Here is a 23756-nt window from a genome sequence, read left to right on the forward strand (position 1 = left end):
GTAAAGTGCTTCTAAAACCGACCACTAGAGGGCCTCCAAAGCCACGTGGGAACCCTTAAGTCTCGCGGGGACTACAATACCCACAATGTTTTGGGGATTGCGTCAGGGAAGGCGGGGGCGATTCTGATTGGCTCTCCGAGCTGTAGGGGGCGGGGCCCTGCATTTTCCCGCGCGATTCCCTCCTTCCTTGCGAGGGATCATGGCAGAGTTTGACTCGGGCGCTTTGCCGGACTTGCTGCCCCTTTATTACCGCCGCCTCTTCCCCTTCGGCCTTTATGGACGGTGGCTGCGCTACGGCGACGGTGAGGCCTTTGGTCCGGGCAAAGGGGGGAGACTGCAGCCTGCCAACGAAAGTGCCTCTGAGCATGTACAGAAATCGGCTATGTCCAAGGATGCATCTACACCAGGCGTGGGAAAACTTGGGCCCTCCAGGTGTTTTGGACTCCAACTCCCACCATTCCTAACAGCTTCAGGCCCTTTCCTTTTCCCCCTCAGCCGCTTAAGGGGCCTAAGGGTGTTAGGAATGGTGGGAGTTGGAGTCCAAAACAACTGGAGGACCAAAGGCTTTGCAGCCAAAAAGGCTCCACAGAAATGGCACTACAAGGCAAACATTGATGACATCTGGCAATGTAGAAGTTACTGGGGAGATACAAACTTAGCTTTTGGTCCTTTAATCTAGAACAGGGAAATTCCAGCTGTTCCGATAACTCAAAGAATCCTAGAGTTGGAAAAGACACCAAGGGCCATCCAGTCCAATCCCATTCTATCATTCAGAAACACAATCAAACCCCTCCCGACAGATCAGCCTCTGCTTAAAAACCTCCAGAGAAAGAGGCTCCACCAATCTCTAGTAGCATATTTCACTGCTGAACAGCTCTTATTGTCAGGAAATTTAGGGGTGGGGTTGTCTATTTGAATTTATAGCTCTGCATTAGGTTCTCAGGGGCAACTGTCACAGAATCCTGGGATTTGTAGTTTGGTGAGGCACCATCACTCTAGTAGAGAAGGTTAAACGCCTTGTAAAACTACAACTCCTAGGATTCCATAGCATTAAGCCATGGAGCCCCCCAGTGGCACAGCAGGTTAAACCTGCTGAATTTGCTGACCAAAAGGTTGGTGGTTCATATGTGGAGAGCAGGGTGAGCTCCCGCTATTATCCCCAGCTTCTGACAACATAATTTGAAAACATGCAAATGTGAGTAGATCAATAGGTTCCGCTTCTGTGGAAGGTAAGGGTGTGCCTTGCAGTCATGCTGGCCACATGACTTTGGAGGTGTCTACAGACAACTCCAGCTCTTTGGGTTTGAAACAGAGATGAGCACCACTCCCAGAGTCGGACACAAGAAGACTTAATGTCAAGGGGAAACCTTTACTTTTAAAGTGGTGTCAAGTTGCATCAACTCTAGAGTGTGGGTGAACCCTAGGAGAAGAGATGCCAAATGTGGCTGGCCTTCCGTCAGGGCTGGTGGAATGGGCTTGGTTTCCTTACCTGCCACCCTCTGCAGATTACGTGCATCAATTGTTACCACACAGCAGAACTAGAAAATATAGCACTTTCAGCATGCTCAATGAACTTTATCTATATCTTGTATTCTTACAGCAGTTTGTGAGAGTATTTCTCTGTTATTTCTCAGCATTTTGCCAAAGGCTATCATAGAAGTTTATGAAAGAACGGATGTTCAATGGAAGAACTTCTTCACTGTTTTTATATATAACTAAGTCTTCTTCTTTCTTTTAGTGATGAAAAATTACTTTCAGCGGCGAGAGTTTTCATTCACGCTCCGCGATGATATCTATGTGCGGTACCAATCTTTCAACACACCCCAAGAACTGGAGAAAGAGATACAGAAAATGTGTCCGTACAAAATTGACATTGGAGCCGTGTATTCACACAAGGTATTGAAAATGGTGGTAGAGTAATAGAAACAGTGGTTGTATAGAAAGGATCTCTGAAAAGGATTTTAACCTATCCCTTTTCTTTATGGTAGATGAATGCTGTCAGGAACTATTTCTATATACTAGATTTCCACATTTTCTTGTAAAATGCCACTAGAGTGTGAATTGTACTCAAACTTTTGCCATTGCCTGAGTATTTTTATAGTTCAAGTATGTGCATTTTTCGAACTCATCTTGTCTTCTAAAGCTCAAATGCCTTTTTCCTCAAGAGACACAGGCAATTCCCAGCTTGCCTCTACTTTACTTCTGTAAGTTTCCTTTTCTATAGTTTTAATATATTCATGTGGCCAAAATAGCATCGCCTTCCCCCATAAAGGCAGCCTGAGCCAGCTTATGAACCCCAATGTTCACAAACTATTATGCTGACTGGCAATGGCAAAGCAGAGAATCTGTTTGAGAAGGGATTCAATGGAGTATCATGGCAAATGGAACAGCTGACGCAATCACTTTGCCTTGTAATGTTTTGTTGCAAGGGCCACAGATACCATAATGATGCCTGATACTACCATCAGTGATACATTGTGCAATGATCTATTGTCTCACTAACTACCCAAAGCCAAACATGACAGATAGAGGGCTGGATGTGTATTTGGGGATGAGTGGGACACTTGGAACTACATCTATGAAACCTGGGAAAATACAGCTGCTTGCTTAATGATGTGTATAGTAACATACCATTCACAGATTGTCTCCTCCTTGATATTCTTGCTAGGATGCTAGAGTTGGGTGATTGGTTTGAACAAACAGAACATGCCATTTGGACTGTTTGTTGTTTTCATGCAGACGTAGAAGAATATAGCAGAGAAAGCAGACACCTTTCTTCTAATGTTGCTCAAAGGCCTAGTTGTGATAGAAAAATAGGGAACTCCCTTATACCAGATCTGACTATACCTAGGCCAGTCTTGTTTTCTCTGCATGTCAATGACTTTCAAGGGTTTCAAACACATGGACTTCCCATCACCTGTTATCTGATTCATTTGACAGGAAATGCAGGGGATTGAGCGCTGCAGGCCTCTGTCAGTAAAACATGCTATCTTGTTGAGGTTGAATATATCTTATCTCCAAAAGAGACACAATAGACATGTAGCAAAGTGCTCAACACTAACTATTGGGTCTACAGCCCAGAAGTGGCTGTATCCAACCATTGAGGCATTCCATTCTACACACAATTATTCACTGAAATATCACCTGCCTAGTAATCAGAAGAGTTACTTTTTTTAGTTATACCAGTGAGGAGCAGAGAGTATGGTTTGTAGATGTGTCCTGTACACCAGTTTCACAGCCCATGAAGCTCCCAATCTCCCCTCATTTTTCCTGCATAATTTTGGGATGGGTTTTGCCTGCAAAGCTTGCCCCAAGTGCACACAGCCATACTGGAAAGATTTATATCAATACAGTGGCCAGGCTTATCTTTCTTTTCTGGTCATCCTACTTAGAAGAGCATGGATTGAACTAAAAACTCTTGCTTCTGTGCCCTGTAGATGATTCTTTCAAGATCTAGCTTTTCCTCAGTTCTGGAGTCTGAGGACAATGGGAAGTTAGAGCCGAGTTCTTAATGGGAAAGGGGAGCAAGCAAGCAAGCTCTGGCGTAATTCTCTGAGAGATTTCTGTTCCCTACGTGTTATTCCCTCATCATTGTGTTTTTCTTGGTATTATGAGGAGTGGCAGCCTCCCAGGAGTCTTTCTTCTCATAGATCACAATCTTTTCATCTTTGCTTCTGCAGTCTCAGAAGACAATGCCATTAATGAGTTTCATAAAGAGGTTTGAATTCCATATCATCTTTATCCAGGGTGGGCCTCTTTCTGTAGTTAGGGACCTTTTTTTACAACTTGGACCCGCTACCTTTAGTCGCCAGCAGTCTGCTAATTTTAGTTATGTAGAAAGTTATGGTGATTCAGTGGGTTAAACTACTGAGTTGCTAAACTTGCTGACTGAAAGGTCAGCTGTTCGAATCCGGGGAGCAGGGGAGCTCCCGCTGTTAGACCCAGCTTCTGCCAACCTAACAGTTTGAAAACATGCAAATATGAGTAGATCAATAGATACTGCTTCTGCGGGAAGGTAACGAGGCTCCACGCAGTCATGCTGGCCAAATGACCTTGGGGGTGTCTACGGACAACAGTCGCTCTTTGGTTTAGAAATGGAAATGAGCACCACCCCCCTGAGTCGGACTCCACTAGACTTAATGTCAAGGGGAAACCTTTACCTTTTAGAAAGGAAAAAAGATCTACAGGTCCAACTGTATCCTCGTTTAAGAACAAACTTTTCTTTGTTTTAAAACAGAATTATATTTTTGGTGAAATGTGTTAGCACAGCAGCATGGACTTGCACTCTGTGGATTGTCTATTGCCTCTTCACAACATTGTGATAGCTTACTCCTGTTTTACAAACAGGCTGGATGGCCACCTCGCAGGGGTACTTTGATTGTGCTTTTCCTGCATGGCAGGGGGTTGGACTAGATGGCCCATGTGGTCTCTTCCAACTCTATAATTCTATGATCCTACATGTAAGTGCTACCCATTGAGCCAGTGGTAAAGAAAACATTTATCACCACTAATCTGCCCTGTTTTTTTTTGTTTTGTTTTTTTTTTTTTGTTTTTTTTTTCAGACTAAAATTACAGATTTCTCAAGTCTGCCCTCCAGGATTCATTATCAGCTGGCTTAAAATTATTTTTGACAGTATAAGTATTATGCAATAATAGGATACCTAGAAAAGCCCTGACTAGTTAACTATAACAAAGCAATAGTTACAATCTAAATTGTTGCAAGCAAATAGTTATTCCTGAGTATAATCTGTTCCCTTTTGCTCCTTTTTCAGCCCATCCAGCACAACACAGTTCACCTAGGTGCTTTCCAAGCCCAGGAGAAAGAGCTGGTGTTTGACATAGACATGACAGATTATGACGATGTTAGAAGATGCTGCAGGTATTTTAATTTCCCCTCTGGAAATTGGTTTGCATTAAGATGTGTAGATTATTCATTCTCCGCTCAGCCTACTGTCCACAGTCTTGCTGTGGCCTTTTTTCCAAACTTCACAACTTTTTATACGTTTTGTAGTGTTTGCAATAAGTATGGCCTAGAAATATGCTTTTCCATTTTAGCTTATTCTTTACTTCTGTTTTGAACTCTTGTGTGAGCTGTTACATCAACTACAACCTTCTCAGGCAATGAATGAATCTGGACAACAGTAGATGGCAGATGGTATCAGTCATGGAGCAGACATGAACAGAAAGAAGCAAAACTATTTCGTTGTACTTATTGAGTAGAAAAGTTGGAAAAGCAAACTTATTATGTCACTCCCAACTTATTCACATTAAGCTGTGTTGGCTATGCAGGAAAATACAACAGAATCCACAAAACAGTGATTCCTTTATTGGCCAGCCAAAATTCACAAAATACATCATATAAACTGCCTTGAGTCCTCACTGGGAGAAAGTGGGGTATAAATAAAGATGATGATGATAATAATAATAATAATAATAATAATAATAATAATAATAACAATTATCATAATTTTGAGGCTTCACTGGTTTCTTCATCAAGTAAAGATGTTAAAAAGCATTCAGAAGAAGAAAGGCAACAACGTTAGAGTCACAGGCGTGTATTATGTTTCAAGTGTTAGTTCTCTTCTCAGTTAAGATGCTCTGGGCAGTGGTTCTCAACTTGTGGGTCCCCAGATGTTTTGGCCTTCAACTCCCAGTAATCCTAACAGCTGGTAAACTAGCTGGGATTTCTGGGAGTTGTAGGCCAAAACACCTGGGGACCCCAGGTTGAGAACCACTATCTTATTGGCTGAACTGGCACTGACACTGGTGCCATTTTGGCATCAAGTAAAAGCAGTCTCATTGCTTTCATCTAAATATGCTATATGAATAGTTTTAAATTTACTTAAACTGCTTCAGTTGGTTTTCAAGTTTCCTGTTTTAAGTATGAAATGGTCTAATATTTCATAGGTCTTTCAAGATATTTTTATTGCCTTACATTTTTAAACTGTTTAAAAAGATATTATTGAGGTCTGTGGATGTCTGTGTATTGTACCTTCAAATTGCCCAGCTATTTATGGGGCCCTCAAATTTAAGAGGGTTTTCCTAAACAAGGAAAATTGGCTTCTTCACCAGGTAAAGATGTTTAAAAACTCCTCAAATATTAACTGGATTATAAATAAATAAGGAGTCATAGTGCAGTCCTAGGTATATTTCTTTGCAAGTAAATCCTACTGTGTTGTTGGGATCTTACGGCCTAGTTAGTGAGCAGAGTCTCATTGGGCCGATGCCTGTGCATAGGATTGCATCCTGTAGAATATTGGGCAAGAGCAAAAATTAATCATCCCAAATGTTCCCGACTCTGATTGTGTCCAGGAAATATTGCAGAACAGTAAGAACTATTCCTTATGTTAGATCTGAACATGAACTTTTTGTTCTTGGCTGACATTTATATATATTTTTGAAACCTCAAGGCCACAACTCTGCTGTTTACCATCAAAGGCATTTTATTAATAATTCAAGTATTTGTTTTTAATTCCAGAAGATCATAATAGTAGGACAAATAATGATTGGTGGACCCAGTCCTTTATTTAATCCTTGCTAAAAGCAACACATGACAGTAGCCATATGCCATACAAGTATTTATTTGGAAATATGTTTGTCTCTGTTCAGTGTTACTTCCCCCCCCCCCCCCCCCCAACAGAGTGTGGTTGAGATTGCAGTCGGAACTGTTCAGTGCTGTACTACTCTGTACTACTTTGTTTCCACCCCAATCCAAGAAAGCTGCCTTGGTTTTAGACATGCGTTTGTCACCCTGCTCAGTCAAAAGGTAGATCACAGGACTGGGATCCAGCCTGTGTTAGATGGGGTTAGACTCCCCTGAAGACACAGGTCCGTGGTTTGGGGGTCCTCCTGGACTCAGCGTTGAACCTGGAGGCCCAGATTTCTATGGTCCCTACTAGTGTTTTTGCACATTGAAAATGTGTGTACCAACTGCACCCATTCCTTGAAACTCCTAATCTGACCATACACGTCTGTGTGTCATGTTGTATGTATTTTAATAGTGTTTTGTCTCTTGTTTTAATGATGCTGTACCCCACCTTGAGCTGCAGGGAGAGGCGGGTAATACAATTGTTGTTGTTGTGCAACATGCCTCAGTTACCTTCTGTTTGGATTACTATAACATGCTCCAAAAGGGGCTGCCTTTGAAGAGTGTCCAGAAAGTCCAGTTTGTTCAGAGAGCTGCAGCTAGACAGCTCAGTGAAACAGGTTACTGGAACCATACTACTCCCCTGTTAAAACAGCTCTAATGCCTCCTGGTTAATTTCCAGGCACAATTCAAAGTACTGATTATATCACAGAAAGCCCTATATGGCTCAGGACCTCACTGTAGCAGATCATATACTCCTGTATGAGCTCTCCTGGTCTCTATGGCCCCTTCCACACAGCTGAATAAAATCCCACATCTGCTTTGAACTGGAATATATTGCAGTGTGGATTCAGATACACCAATTCAAAGCAGATATTGTGGGATTTTTTGCCTTGATATCCTGAATTATGTGGCTGGGTGGAAGGGCCCTAAGATCATCAGGAGAAACAAATTTCCCTCTCTTAGTTCTATAGTTGGTGGGAATACAAGAGAAGACCTCAATGGCTGTGTCTAAACTCTGGAACTTTCTTATGGTCATCTTTCCATCAGTAGTCTGGATTTATTTTCATTCAGACAAGCTTTTAAATCAAATAATGGGTTAGGAGGTCCTGTATTATTTTAAACAGTGATGTTTAATAGTGCTTTAATCTTTGTAATTGCATTTTCTTCTTTTTAAGGAAGTGCTTTATTATTGTGCCTAATTTAATTCTATTTTAATGCTCATTTTATATATTTCTAATTGTATTGCTCTTTTAATCCACCTTGAGTTCCAATTATGAGAGAAAAATGGGATCCAAATAAAAATCATCTTATTCATTTACATATTACCTTCCTCCAGTAATGGGACTCAATGTGGCTTACAACATACAGTATACCAATGGTTCTCAACCTGTGGATCCCCAGATGTTTTGGCCTTCAACTTCCAGAAATCCTAAGAGCTGATAAACTGGCCGGGATTTCTCGGAATTGTAGGGCAAAACACCTGGGGACCCACAGGTTGAAATCCACTGCAGTATGCTAAAAAATAAATGTAATTGTGCATTCAGAACTAAATCCTGTGAAATGAAACTCAGTCTTGGGGATGTGGATATAGATATTTCATGAAAATATTCTGGACCTTCAGCCAAACAATTCAATGGGATTAATATCTGATTTGCTTTTTTGTTTTTTTTGTTTTTCATGTGTGAGAAGAGTTTGCTTTTGTTTTTAAGTACTGTACTGCTTGGTTGCAATTTTTACAAGAGGAATAGGATCTTTGAAGAAACATACTTAAGTTTGTGGTGGTGTTCCTCTGTCCTTAGCTCTGCAGAGATCTGCTCCAAATGCTGGACTCTCATGACTATAGCCATCCGCATCATAGATCGATCGCTTGTAGGTAAGTGGCTTGCAGTCCTGCATTCACCATAGCTAGGCAGCATTTTGTGATCTCTCCTTGCAGAGAGTAACTAAAAACAGAACTTAAATGTCTTTTAGAAGTATGTATGTTATTTTCATTATTGCAGGTAAAGTGTCCCTTATCTGAAATGCTTTGGATTTCAAGAGTTTTTTGAAATATCTGAGAAATGGCAGGAGTCCAAACATAATGCTCAGTGTAAATCCATGCCTTCCACCATTACATAGATCCTCACTTCTCTCTCCATCCTCGCATTTTGTTCATTCACTACTTGTGTTTCTATGAAACACATGACTGAAGAAGACTGAGGATTTGAGAAACTTAGAATATAGAGGCTCTGATACTGCGTTTTTTTAAAAAGTACATACTGTACCGGTAGCCTACCAGCCACCTGTTTCCATCTTGCAAGGAAATGCCACAGCCACTGCCTGGCAATAAAATTTCCATTTTTGGTATTGTGGCACTTAGAATAGGGAAGGATCAGTAAAAAGGCCCTCCAATTCACTATAAAGATGAAGGTCTTAAGCACCTTCCCCTTTGGTGTCACACTTTTCACATATGCATCACTTCAGGACACTTTCAGTTTTACTAGTGGATTGAAGGTTAAACCAATATCTTATAAAAGATACAAACACAGGCATAAACTGTAATAATGATATGTATGGGAACACAATATATATCACAAAAACCTTTTATTTGTATATTTTAAATACATGTAATAGCCTACATTTCTAAGATTTTTGTCATTTCTCTTTACATTTGTGCAATGCACCTATATACTTCAGTCAACACACTAATGTGTCAAGACACTTCTGTTCTAAAAGAAGACAGAAATAGTACACACCCGCACACATAGATGACCTAAATTAAGTTGTTTGTCCCAGCCAGAATAAACTTTGAATCAAAGAAATTCACATAAACTTTTGCTCATCAACATTCTGTTGATTCAATAAGTTTATTTTAATAAAAACCTCACAGTTAGATTTTAAACATGCAAATTGTTCCCTATGTTTTAATTAAAACTGGATTCCGGGTCTGAAAATATAGGAGACTAATAATGGTTGAGCTAGTGCTTTTTTTCTTGATCTCAGCAAACTTGCAGTTACATAAAACTTTGGTACATCATGCAGCCTCACCATAGTCTAAGGCTGGAATGATTTTCTTTGAAAATGTCTAATCCATCACTAAGCAACAAACAAGAATCTGTCTCCTCACATTTCCACAACCTCTTCTATATGACTCTCAAGTTGTGGACTCTCCCTGCCATAATTTTCAATTTTTTTTTATTTTCAGTCAGTGACCAGGATCAAAAAATGTACAAACATCAGGATAGGCAAATATACATTTGGGTATTAAGAAACAATGTCAAAAGCCTTAATTTGCTGCTCTTTTGACACCGTTACAGCTGTCACTGCCAGCTATCATCGTAGATTTGCGAAAGGCTGCCTTCCGTCCTCTGACAATGTTTCCTTTTAGTGATCACTGACTACTGGTTTGGTTAATATTGCTTTAGTATTTTCAGTATTGATGTTCAAATCCTTTGTTCCTATAAAGTGATTGTTTTCTTGTAGTGGGTCTAAAAACGACTCGTTCTCAGCAGAGCCATAAGCAAGTCATTGTTTGTTTTCTTCCTTCCTTCCTTCCTTACTTACTTTCTTTCCTGCTCTCTCTCACTTTGTAACATGGGATAAAATGCCTGACCTACCTTACAGGAGTATTGTAATATTGTGGTTTCTCATAACAGTATAGGTGTAATCAAATCATTATGATAACCTATTAATCCCAATTCATTTCAGTGGGTCTGACCTAGGCAGGCATAATTGAAATTTGCCTATTTTCTTGCAGTTGGAATTGTATGGTAACACTGTGCTTTCTGGTACTTTTTTTGCACCTCCAGAGGATTTTGGCATCAAGCACCGCCTTTGGGTATATTCAGGACGGAGAGGAGTGCACTGCTGGGTGTGTGATGATTCAGTCCGGAAGTGGTCTTCAACACTCCGCTCCGCAGCCGTGGAATATCTCACCGTAGTGAAGGTGTGGCATGTTGAGACTGAAATTGTATAATGGCGGGGAGTGGACTATGAGATACAATACTGTCTCTCTGTCTCTCTCTCTCTCTCTCTCTTTCTCTCTCTGGATATCATAGGAAAGGGTTAACACCCCTTTGGTATTTGTTTTGCTGTCTGCTCCTGTTCAGAAGATTTCACCTCACTTTCTGTCCCTGTGATGATTGGATTTTGAAAAATTTGGCTTGTTGTGGAAACAAGGATTGGTTATAAAGCTTCAATGGAGACACATTTCCCCCATGATAATTCTTTCAGGATTGAATTTTCTTCGTAGGGTTAGATTTCTCTCACTTCCTGTTGTCTCACCCCCATTCTTAACTATGAGTCGCTTGTATGTCAAATGTTTGTAACTCAGGGACTTCTTGTATATGTAATAACCTCATTTCACAGCAGATCATTAGAACTTCCTCAAATGTGGGCTGATAGTGTTAAAATTTTGCCAGGAGGTGCTACAAGGGTAAGACACATGTATGCGAAGTTGTTTCTTTAATCTATTTGTGGGGTTTTATTCCAGAAGGTACCAAATTCCCCACAAAAATGAAAAATAAGTTACCAATGTCAGCACATTTTTGGCTAGGAATAGATTATTATTCACAGATCAAAACTATCAAAATATATCAAATCACTTTGGTACAAGGGCTTTGAAAATTGCATTTCACAACAAAAGAATTCTTAACCCTGGCATGTTTTATTTGATTCCTGTGAAATGTGTTCAGATGGATGTGGTACCTTGTGGAAATGTAATCTGCATTTGGTTGTCATCTGCACATATTTTACAGCTCTTTGAGACAGGGAAGAGTGCAATTATGATTTTGGAAATGCACTTTCTAACGTTTTATAAATCAGTCTGTAAAATTGTAGGCCTCCCTATCAATCTTACTAGTCGTGTGCTTATAAACAATCAGTGAAATCCCTCTTCATAAAAACAGTTACTTCTTAAGCTGATATATAACCAAATGAGGCATGAAGATTTTTTATATGCCCAGGCATTCAGTGGCATTTGGTTAGCTTCTGATCCTATACTTAATTCTGGAAATCCAAAATTCTAACTGTTCCAAGTTCTGGAAGTGCCGATGACAGCAGCAGCATTCCTGACTTGTAGATGAGTACAGGGAAAGTTGAGCTGCAGGTGAAACAGAAGACTCTATATGGCTTCCCAGTTCTCAACATGTATATCCTTCAAATAAAATGATCCACAACTAAGTTTTTAAAAATCCAGGGATGTGCCTATTTGGGATATTCAGAGATAGATTAGAACAACCAGAAAGAGAAATTTGTCTGTACAGTTTTGTGGCTGCACACATTACAACTGCCAAAGATTGGAAAGGGGAGAAAATATTAAACATTTAAAATTGGAAGTATAAACTGTGGAACTATGCACAGATGACTAAGATATCTAGCTATTTGAAATATGAAAATCATGAAACATTTGAAAGAAACTGGAAGCTAGCCTTAGCATACTTGACAGGAGATTTTAAGAAATAAAAACAAGAGGAATTTATTGAGGTAGATGTATAGAGGGTTAAGCAAAATGTGCATAAACTGCAGGGATCTGTGATGAAAGCCAAGATGGTGGGTAGCACTGGGGGTGGGTTGAGAGGTAATTGTACTGTGGGTGGCGGATTGTCTATGTATGTGTATTTGTATATGTCTGCAATATATATGGTTGGTGTATTACCTTTTTAAAATTAAAATTTTATTTATTTATTTAAAAAAAACATGTATATCCTTAATGTTTTACAGGGTGGCGAAGAGACCATCAAGAAGGTGGTTCTACTGGAAAATATTCACCCTTTCATCAGGTCAGTTGGTGTGACACGCCAGTGACTTTGTAAGATCTGCAAGTACAGCCCAGGCTGTGGGATTCTGAATCCTTCCACCTCCCACACCAGTGGTCAGTGCTAATTTCAAAAACTTTAGGACTGAAGAGTTCTTTAGGTAGTGCTGAGAATTTCTACAGCATGACTATCAGGTCTGTACACACTGCATTGTGGGTATCCAATGGAGAAATAGAAATACAGGTGCAGCTGCCAAGGAGGTAAAGGGTGTCAGCCTTTTCTCTTCTGAGAAGAGCACAGACTGAACCCATTCCATATTAAAAACTTTTTATTCCAAAGTCACCCCTCAAAATGGAAGCAGTTGTCCTCTAGGTAATGACTAGAGGACTGACATTTGTGTTAGACTGACATATTTGTGCTAGAAGAGCATTTTCTTCTCCTGCTAAGATGGGGTAACAAGTTAAATAGCCCATCTGCTTAGATTTATAATTCAGGGAGGAGGGAGCAAGCTTGTTTTCTGCTGCCCTGGAGACTAGCACGCAGAACAATGGCTTCAAACTACAGGAAAGGAGATTCCATCTGAACATTAGGAAGACCTTCCTGACTGTGAGAGCTGTTCAGCAGTGGAACTCTCTGCCCCGGAGTGTAGTGGAGACTCCTTCTTTGAAGGCTTTTAAGCAGAGGCCGGACGGCCATCTGTTGGGGGTGCTTTATATGCAATTTTCCTGCTTGGCAGGGGGTTGGACTGAATGGCCCACAAGGTATCTTCTATTATTCTTAGGCTTTACTTAGAGTTGTGCATTTTTTCAGGCAAGTGCACACTGAATTGAGTAGTCTGCTTAGAGCAGAAATACGTTCTTTCCTTCTACATGCTGTTGTGGCTAAATGTGAATGTAGCATTAACTCTGAATCCTTTTGCTACATAACTTTGCACATTTCTAATTTCCCCCATTTGGCAAACTAAATGCTACTGAGGGATTTTCCACATAAGTCCCGATCCTCACCTCTGTATTCCAAGCTATGGGCTTTATCATTCATTCTGTTTTCCGTGTTAGGAAATCTATAGACGTGATAAAGGAATATTTTGAAGAATACGCCCTTGTTGGTCAAGACATACTTGGAAGTAAAGAGAGTTATGAAAAAGTGTTGGCTTTGGTCCCAGAATATATCCTTTTGAGAACTTTTAGAAATCTCAAGGGCACAGAATGGACTGGAAAAGGGAAGACACTTTTACATACCTGAGTAGTAAGATGCCATGTTTCCCTTGATGCCAATTGCTGGCACCTTGCTGGTATGGGTTGGTTAACAGTTTTTCCTGTCTGAAGCCAGGCGTGGGGAGTATACAGTAGTTGGGAACCTATCTAGGAAGAAGTAGGAATGGCTGACCAAAGGAGAGGCAGAAAGAAGTAGAGAAAACCAAGTGGTTCTAACTCCAGCTGCCACTTGGTACTTCTGGACAAAAGGGGCTCAGGGAAGTTATCGGGAAGTTGCTGAGCAAGTTAGAAGGGGAGCCAGAGACATGAGGTTGAAGGAGGAGGAAGAGAATGAAACAGATGAGGACAGAGAAGCAGGAGGGTAAAGGAGCTGGACGGTCTAGGTCCCCTAGCAATGCAGGGAACATGGATGTGCCAAGCACGCATACCCTGCACATGGGGTGGAGGAAACACTGGCCAGAAGAATTGTTGAGGAGCCACCTTGCCAAATCTTGGGATCCCAGCAAGGAAGCAGTAAAGGTTTCTGGGGGAAAGATGGTTGTCTGAACCCATTTACAAGTGCATGCACTTTGGCCAAACAATGGACAGCACTTGTTGTTTTGAATGACACCACTGCCACTGTGCAAATAGGGAGAAGGAAGTTCAGTGAGAGAACCTTAGGCTTGTCTACTTACTAGGCCAGTGTTCTTCTTGCTGGGAAATAATTTAGCATATAGGGATCTACAGTCTGAAACAATACATTTCATGCTCCCACTACAGACAAAGTTCTGGTAGGTAAAGAAATACAAAGCCTACAAGTAACTCTCACTAAAATTAGCATGAAGATCAGGATACAACCTTTTTCGTGGCTGATCTCTGTCTTCCCTATCAATATAAACTCCAGAGACGTAGTGCTGGTGTGAAGGGAATTGTGAGCATGCTCAGATAGGAAGTTAATAAGTCAGACCCATAAGGTGCAAAACTTCAAAACAAAGGGAAACCATGTCTCCTGCTATGTCTATGTGTGTGTGTGTGTGAGAGAGAGAGAGAAGGATTGATGAATGAATGAATGTTGGTGGTTTAATGTTTTTTATTTAATTGATTTTAATTTTGGGATTACTTGCATGCTTTTACCTTTTGCATCCTTTGAATTTTTAACTATGTTTTAACAAAAGCCACCTTGAATCTCGTACTGGGGAAAAATATTATAGAAATAGTTTATAATCATGATTGTTGGGAGGCGGTGATTTCTATTGAGATTCTGCTTCTTGGCAAACCTTGAAATTCCTTAACAATTCACCTACCAGTCCGAGAAAATATTTCATCAGAATTTCGGAAGAAAAACCATGATTCACTCCAGCGCTGGAGCATTTTGAAAAAACAGGTGGGAAATCCTAGTTGACTCATTGAACTGGGAGTAGGGGAACCATGTGATACGCCAGAATGCCAGACCTGGGTGGTGAAGAACAACCCAGCACAGGAGGCTGGCATAGTTTGACTTCTTAGTCAAGGGGTTGGAACTGGCAACTTGGTTATAAGCCATTGACATTTAATTAGTTCTGGCATATGAGACCACTGACAGCCTGTTCATTTATTCATTAGTCAGGAGAGAGCTGTTGTGCCAAGGGTGCTGGTGACAGCATCATGATCTTTGCCAGGATAACCCATTGCTGGCAAAGCAACCAATCTTCTCATTCTGGCTGAGTGCTTTCAAAGTTCTGTGCAAAGTGAAAATGGTTTGTTTGTTTGTTTGTTTGTTTTTTCCGTGTCAGGAGTGACTTGAGAAACTGCAAGTTGCTTCTGGTGTGAGTGAATTGGCCGTCTGCAAAGACATTCCCCAGGAGATGTCCAGATGTTTTTGACATTTTACCTTCCTTGTGGGAGTCTTCTCTCATGTCCCCACATGGGGAACTGGAGCTGACAGAAGGAGCTCATCCGCGCTCTTCCTGGATTCGAACCTCTGACCTGTCCTGCTGGCACAAGGATTTAACCCATTGCGCCACTGGGGGCTCAATGAAAATGGTAGCAGCTTATCATGTTTGACAGAATCCTGAGCTCACCCCATTCAGAACCTCCTTGGCTTGGGGTCCCTTCTATTTAAGAAGGGTGGGATGGAGCAGACAACAAGTTGTCCTGGCGTACAGACAACTTCTGCACATCCCATAATTCAGAGTCTCTCAGTACAATACGTCCACACATTGTGTGAGTTACCCTTAGTGTCATATGTTTTTTGTATATAATCTGGAATCCTTTTTTTCTTGAAACAAAAATGGAACACATAGGAATTGTAGTCCAGGTCATGGAAAGGAGGCTTAGGTGGGGAAGTGGCCTTGCAATTTTAGAGTGTGTTCAGAACAGCAGCAACTTTCTAGTACATAGAGGTTTTTTAAAAGGTCCACTGAGAAGATTTTTCCAATCTCACATCGCAGATAAAGCAACGCACCGAGTGGGAAATCATGCTGCAGTACTGCTTTCCTCGGCTGGATATTAATGTCAGCAAAGGAATTAACCACTTGCTGAAGAGTCCCTTCAGTGTTCACCCCAAGACAGGTCAGTTGTGTGATGCTTTGTCATATCTTCCTTCTAAAAAAGCTTTAAAAGCCAATGGGATTTTGGCCTGCATCAATAGGAGTTTAGTGTCTAGATCCAGGGAAGTCTTGCCTCCCCTCTATTCTGCCTTAGTCAGATCACACGTGGAATCACGCTGTGTACAGTTCTGGGCACCGCAGTTAAAAGGAGATGTTGACAAGCTGGAATGTGCCCAGAGGAGGGCGACTAAAATGATCAAGGGTCTGGAGAACAAGCCCTGTGAGGAGTGGCTTAAAGAGTTGGGCATGTTTAGCCCGCAGAAGAGAAGGCTGAGAGGAGACATGATGGCCATGTATAAATATGTGAGGAAGTCATAGGGAGGAGGGAGCAAGCTTGTTTTCTGCTGCCCTGGAGACTAGGACGCAATGGAACAATGGCTTCAAACTACAAGAAAGGAGATTCCACCTGAACATGAGGAAGAACTTTTTAACTGAGAGAGCTGTTCAGAAGTGGAACTCTCTGCCCCAGAGGGTGGTGGAGGCTCTTTCTTTGGAGGCTTTTAAGCGGAGGCTGGACAGCCATCTGTCTGGAGTGCTTTGAATGTGATTTTCCTGCTTCTTGGCATGGGTTTGGATTGGCTAACCAACAAGGTCTCTTCCAACTCTATGATTCTTAAAAATGGAAATCCAGGAGTAGTGCATTGATAAATAGAGTGACTTCTGTCACTCTATTTATCAATTAAGACAGAAGTCACTCTATTTATCAATTAAGGACTTCCGTTGTCCCCTTTAACCTATGAAGTTTGATTATAAGGGGTGGGGCACTTAATCCCTTAGCTAAGCCCACCTCACAGTTGTAAGAATAAAATGATATGAAGCCACAAGTTTCTTAGGAAAAAAAACACTGAGTAGCCTTACTCTACATAATCTTACAGAAAAGTCTCCTTGCAACCTAAAAATGAGGGAGGAAATAAGGTTCCATGGGGAAAGGTGTTTTATTTAACTAATTCTAGCTCTTGTTACAAATTTCCCTAATTCGAGGAACTGAAAAGCTCCTTTTGACCTAAATGCTAGTCCCAAGTAGAGTAGACCCATTTACTCACTTGTTGAATGGTGAATACATATACACAAGCCACTGATCCAGTGGTTCTCAACCTGTGGGTCCCCAGGTGTCTTGGCCTACAACTCCTAGAAATCCCAGCCAGTTTACCAGCTGTTAGTATTTCTGGGAATTGAAGGCCAAAACATCTGGGGACCCACAGGTTGAGAGCCACTGCACTGATCAATGGATGCGTTGTGGGTGGGAGGATAAATAGGATGCAGACCTGTTTAATTACTCCAAGTGGCAGTGAGAATGGGCGGAGGCTATGAAACCCACTTACGGCTCTGCCCCAGCACAGCTTTCCTCATACATATACCTAAACGTCGGAGTGGATGTAGGCTGCACATATCTCCCAAGCAGTTGTTTGTGGCCGATGGAGGCACGTAGATTGGTGGGGAACAAAAGTTCTGTTACATTGGGGGAGGGGGGCAGGACATGAGAGTTACACCTCTATGGGATTGCAGTTCTTCCCTGAAAATGTCTGCCCCGTGCACCTTTGAAGGAAAAGGCTGTAGAGCCCTCTGATAATCAAAGGGGTGAAATAGAGGTTGCCCACAAACTCTACCCTGCTCAATATACAGAGGTCTCCTAGCCACTAGAATCCGGGAAGGATTGTGTTACACAGATTTCCCTGCCCCAAACATCTTCCCCTCAGGTGGATATCAAGGAAAAGGGGAGCCATGTGGGAACAGTCTGACAGCACCATGAGTTATTTCTACATGCTCTGCCTTTTCCTCTCTTTCAGGTCGTATTTCGGTACCAATTGACCTTAAGAAAGTGGATGAGTTTGATCCATTTGCTGTTCCCACTATCAGGTATAGCTCAACTGATTTGAGGCAGTGTCGCTGAATTATGTTGAGTCAGGTTTTGTGGTATTCCATGTGTCTTTCTTGTTCGTTTTTAGTCAACTCTGCCATGAGCTGGACACAATTAAGAAGGACGACGTAGATGGAAAAGAAAACGGAGGAGACGCAGAAGGCTCCCGGAAGAGCAGGGGTGAGTGGGGCAAAGAAAGACATCCTTATAAATCCTTGCCTCAATTATGGTAGTGTTTTTGTTATTTTGAGGGATTTGGTAGGAGGGTGTTAAAGCACAAGCACATAACAACCCAATGCTTCAGATTTACATAGCCATTCTTTTGCTTAATGACTCATGTATCATATATGTTGGTTTTGCTCAGTGGCTATGATTCCAAGCATTGAAGCCATTCTCCCATCTTTGTGAACCGTAGAGTGCCTCTACACTGCAAAATTAATCCAGTTTCACACCAATTTAACCGCCATGGCTTAGTGCTATGGAATCATGGGAGTCGTAGTTTTACAAAGTCTGCCAATGAGTGCTGATTATAATTCCCATAATTCCTTAACATTTAGCCACCGCAGTTAAAGTGGTGTCAAACTGTATTCATTCTACAGTGTAGATGCACCCTTAATTATTGATTCTCCTGGCCAAGTGGAATTCAACAAAAGTTCTAAGTGGATAGGTAAGTGGATTTCTTTCCCCGTGAAAAGGCAAACTTGATGTAGAGGACATTTTTCCACCAGTATATCTGTTCCTGATTCATCCAGAATAAGGAATGGAAAACCTTTTCACTATACCTGCTTCCCAAAGATTGTATTGCATGGGATTAAGATTTAATTTTTGAAAACCAAGAGACTATTTTTTTCTTCTGAAGAGCAAGGTAGCTGTAGTCAAGCCCACTTTCATCAGAATATTTTTCCCAAAATTGTGCTACAGAGGCACTTGAAGATTTTGGGTCAACAGAATATAATAGATCCCCATAAGTTATATTCTGACAAATGGGTACTCTAGATGAGTTCACTCAGCCCCGTTTATTTCATCAACAACATGGTGATGAAACCATATATATTGAATAATGTTTCATAATTTCGTACCCCAACCAGGTGGATTTTTTCTTACAGATCTCAGGAGCTGAGTTAATGCAAATCAAACAATCGTTACCAACTAGTTGTGGGTAAAAGATACTGCCAGCTGGCTATGAAGACTTTTAGGAAAGCTCTAAAGTTCCATTTCTTTGTTGTATTTCTTGGGCCCCTTCCACACATCTGAATAAAACCCCACATTATCTGCTTTGAATTGGGATATATGGCAGTGTGGACTCAGTTCAAAGCAGATATTGTGGGTTATTCTGCCTTGATATTCTGGGTTATATGGCTGTGTGGAAGGGCAGAAGGCTTCTTCCTTAAGGTGTATATTCTTTGGGCTGCTGGTTGTTCTTAGATGCTATTATGTACTGGCTTTTAGTATTTTCTGGACTAGCTGTTCTATTATCACTTGCTTTTATTCTTTTCTGACCTTTATTATTGTATCAGATTTTATTGTAACTCAAGTGTTTTACCCTTGAAGTTGGGTTAAAATGCTTGCTCTAAAACAAAAATAATAAATGAAATAATGACAAAATGTTTTCTATTCCCTTGCTTTCCTTTGTATAGATTACAGGAAAACCAGCCTTGCTCCATATGTGAAAGTCTTTGAGCAATTTGTAGAAGAACTGGAAAGCTCACAGAGAGGGGAACGTCTCAATGCTAGCGGTAAGTCAGATGGAGGATTCTGGCTTCCATTGACAGATTCCAAAAGTCCCCTACACACTATGGAATCAGCATAGCTGGAGTCAGTTACTTTAACAGTTATTTTAGAGCACGCACCAAAAACATAAATATAATACAGCCTCCATATCCATGAGAGATACATACCAAGAATACCTGAAACCATGGATAATAGCAAACCCTGTATTTTGACTATATATAGGCAAGAAGCATCCCACTGAATTGCATCAGAGCACCTAGACAGACCCATAACCACTTCTGAGGGGGAAATATTTTTAAAACATAAGTATGTGGAACCATGGATATCAAATCTGTGGATAAAGTGGCCATACTGTATTACACTACCATTGTGCCTCTTGATTACATTAAAACTAAGGTATTGGTTTTATTCTATGACTGAGATTTAATGCAGAACTGTACACTAGAACCATGAGCCTGTCACCAAAAGTGTCCATCTTGTATTGAACCCCCCTCCCCCCCAATATCTACACAGTTTAGAAATTATTTTGGACTATAGTTCCTCACAATCTCCAAGCTCATATAGCCATTGACCATGCTTGCTGGGGTATTCAGGGAACCCTGGTCCAAATAATAACTTTTGTAAACTCTTTCTGTATTTAAACATGTGGTAGATCTGCCCTTCTTGCCTGAGGTTATTACATTGTTTCTCTCCTCCACATAATTGGCTACTAGGCAGGGCAGGAGAGTCTCAGAGCATAATGGTGTCAAACTAGTGAGCTTGTGGTACCTCACCCAGAGAAAGGAGGGATGAGGATGATGGCATTGATAAATGAAAGAGCAATAAGAGTAACACTGCATTACACATACTAAACACAAGTCTGTTTTGCCTCTGTTCCAGTAGTTTACAATTCTGCCTTTTGAGACAAGACCCCTGAAAATCCTACTGTGTGCACATTACAATGGCAAGTGAAAATAACCTCAGGAGCCATTTCAGGGAGAATCAGATCTAAATCCGACAGAACCGTTGTGTGGCGATAGTGGGCATTACTAAATCATTTGGGTTTCAAACTAAGAAAAAATTAAAATCTTAGATTTTTCACCCTTAATGATAGCCGCAAAAGGTGTTGTCCAGTATGTTGGATGTCTTCAGCATATTCTTAACAGTTCTTAAATTTGTCTTTCCTTTTTTTCAGACATGCAGATGGATTTCTAAAGTTCTTGATGGACAGAAATGACGCCCATTTCATCCAACCAGTTAATTGTCATCACCTGAAGAAAGGATATATTTAAATATTTTCTTTAAATGTTGCAGTGACCAACTTTTTACAGAACCAAGCAACACTGACTTTTTGTTGGTTATGCTCCAAGTCCTTAACTATATCACTAACACTCACTCCCCCCTGCAGGTATCCCTTAAGCATGCTTGCCCTGCTGCCTGTTTCAGCACTTTCACTGTATTCTACCCATTTAGTTAATATTTCTCAGCATAACACAATCTGGGTTAGGTTATCACTTAAGCAAGCTTTGCAGCTTAAAGACCAGATGTAAATAAAATACAAATAGTGCAATTCTGGCCTCCATGTTTAATAGTGACCAATCGATGTGTGTCTCTGCCTCTTGGGTGGCCAATCAAGGAAACTAGTAAACATGATTAATTCATATTATATCATCGATTTCAAATTGTGTCCATTTTTTGAAACACCCTGTAGTTCAATTGTTTATTAATTTTTCACTCAGACATTGCTAGAACTTTTGCTTGGGGGAAAGGGCAGGGAGACACTATGACTTCCATTCATATTCTCTGCTGTTTGCTTGCTCATTAACTATAGTGCTGGGGAATTCTGGGAATTCTGTTCCAAAACCACTAATTTTTCCAAACTGATTTCAAGACAGTAATGATAAAGGGACTAAATGTGTGATGTATTAGAAGTTTTGCATTCAACCATAGATTAAAACAACCCCAACAATCTGGGAGGATAGAAGAGAAACTGAAATGTCTAATTGTGTGACAGGCAGTACATTTTTGTGCCATTAACATCCATGTATATTAGAACCCTCCTGCTCTGACACTGGGGCCCCATCTACACTGCCATATATTCTGGTTTCAGAATGCAAATTATTTGCATTAAACTGGATTATATGGCAGTGTAGACTCATAATCCAATTCAAAGCGACTAGTATGCAGTCTGAAACTGCATTATATGGCAGTGTAGATCCAGCCTGAGTCCTGACTGAATGGTTGGAGCTTATTCAGTGCAATACCATAGTTATTCAGTACCCTCTTCTGAGTGCTGTTTAAGGATAAATCAATCCAGCATCGCACTCCAAGATGGGAGAGGGAATTGGGAGCACAATTACAGAAAGGGGAAAACATCTCCACAGAATGCCAGTGACAGCTGGTGACTTCTAGGTCATTGGGGCATTGTAACTGCACCAGAGTGCATTCATTGCCCCACTGGCATGAAGGTCACCACCTGCTGCTGTAAGATGATAAATCTGAGGCGAGGGTAACAGGAAGCTTTCCTGTACTTATAGGCATCTCTTTTCCATGCGTAGTGCATCAAGATTGGTTCTGTGTCGCTTTGTGTTCATGGACACTCACAAGGATGGTCTTTTGGGGTTAAAGGACATGGATATAGTAATACATCTGGAAAACTAGTGGTGGCTTCCAATTCAGCAAATAAGTAGTAGGATACAGACTTAACCTTAAAAAAGTTATGTCAGCAGCTCTATCATAAACCTTTAAAGCAGGAATAGGATTGGTATGCACCTCCAGAGGTAGTTGGGTTGCAACTCATATCAACCCTAAGCAGCATAGCCAGTGGGTAAGGAATGGGGACAGCTGTCAGTCAACATCGGGGGGCCTGATTCCCATGCCATCTGAAAAATACAAATAGCTAAATGAGTGTGATAACTGTTTCTGGTACAATGCCTCTTATTCTCTCTGTGTGTTTGCTGACATTGTTTCTTTCTCTTATGAGGATTGTTACTTTTTCTTATGAGTAATGGGTTCCATTTTGTCCTTTCATCTGCTTATATATATTTAAACTATAATTGTTTTGCAAATATTTTTCTAAATAAAAAGTTTCATAAATTACTTTGAAAATGGCTTCATGCAACTATGGGGTAATAAGTCTTGAAACAAAAATACGTTTCCTTCAAAACTTGATAATTGTAGCAGTTCTGAAATTAATTTTCAGGCTGCAGATGACTGACCTGGAAGAAGTGGGGGTGGGGGGACTCTTGAAGACCAGCTGAGAATCCAGGAATGCAAAAAAACAAGGGCAAATAAGACAGCATTCCCATAAACTGCAATAGCCCATTGCAATTTCACAGAAGTAGAATTGTTATTCTGCAATACCAGAAACCACCTGTATGATAACACCCTCACTTTAAGCATGTGGTTGTACTTTTAATATAGGAAGTGTGATACACTTCAGATACTATTGGACTGTCAGCTCCCAGCAAGCCTAACCATGACAGTTGCAGTGAAGAATACTGGGAGTTCTAGTCCAACAACATTCTGGAGGATTGCATGTTTCCCAGCCCTACTTTATAAGGTCTTTAAGCCTTCTCTACCAGAGTGCTGGTACCTCCCCAAACTGCAATTCCATACCATTGAGCCATTATAGTTAAAGTGGTTAATTATACAGTGCAGGTGCATTCTTAGTTTAGACATCTTGGCTTCTGGGGAAAGTTCAGGCTCCTTTGCACTAGGATTCAGTCATGGCTTGTTTTAGCAGCCCCCATTACCCAGGGTACTCCTCCATCACCCATTTCAGCAGTGTTCGGTACCATCGATCATGATATTCTTCTGGGTTGTCTTGCTGGGATGGGATTAGGAGTCACTCTTCTATAGTGGCTCCATTCCTTCCTAGAAAATTGTACTCAGAAGGTGGTGTTGGGTGACTCCTATTCGGCCCCCTGGCCATTGGCCTGTGGAGTCCCCTCAGGGATCTATTCTGTCACCCATACTATTTAACATCTACATAAAACCACTGGGAGATATCATCTGGAGTTTGGGAATCTGGTGCCATATTTATGCAGATGTCACCCAACTCTATTACTCCTTTCCAAGGAT

The 23756-nt window shown here is 41.0% G+C and overlaps 1 protein-coding gene across 1 annotated transcript; it reads left to right on the forward strand.

The window, feature by feature from the left end:
• The first annotated feature begins 152 nt into the window (after positions 1–152).
• PRIM1 (DNA primase subunit 1) lies at positions 153–22772 on the forward strand. The gene is made up of 13 exons (XM_060764168.2): positions 153–302; positions 1739–1896; positions 4773–4879; positions 8389–8462; positions 10378–10514; positions 12290–12348; positions 13380–13489; positions 14822–14901; positions 15947–16067; positions 17893–17962; positions 18052–18143; positions 19601–19699; positions 20869–22772. The coding sequence occupies exons 1-13, from the start codon at positions 200–202 to the stop codon at positions 20886–20888; spliced, it is 1230 nt and encodes a 409-aa protein (XP_060620151.2). The 5' UTR covers positions 153–199; the 3' UTR covers positions 20889–22772.
• Positions 22773–23756: the final 984 nt, after the last annotated feature.

This window comes from Anolis sagrei, chromosome 2 (assembly GCF_037176765.1).
Source record: "Anolis sagrei isolate rAnoSag1 chromosome 2, rAnoSag1.mat, whole genome shotgun sequence".
Taxonomy (NCBI): domain Eukaryota; kingdom Metazoa; phylum Chordata; class Lepidosauria; order Squamata; family Dactyloidae; genus Anolis; species Anolis sagrei.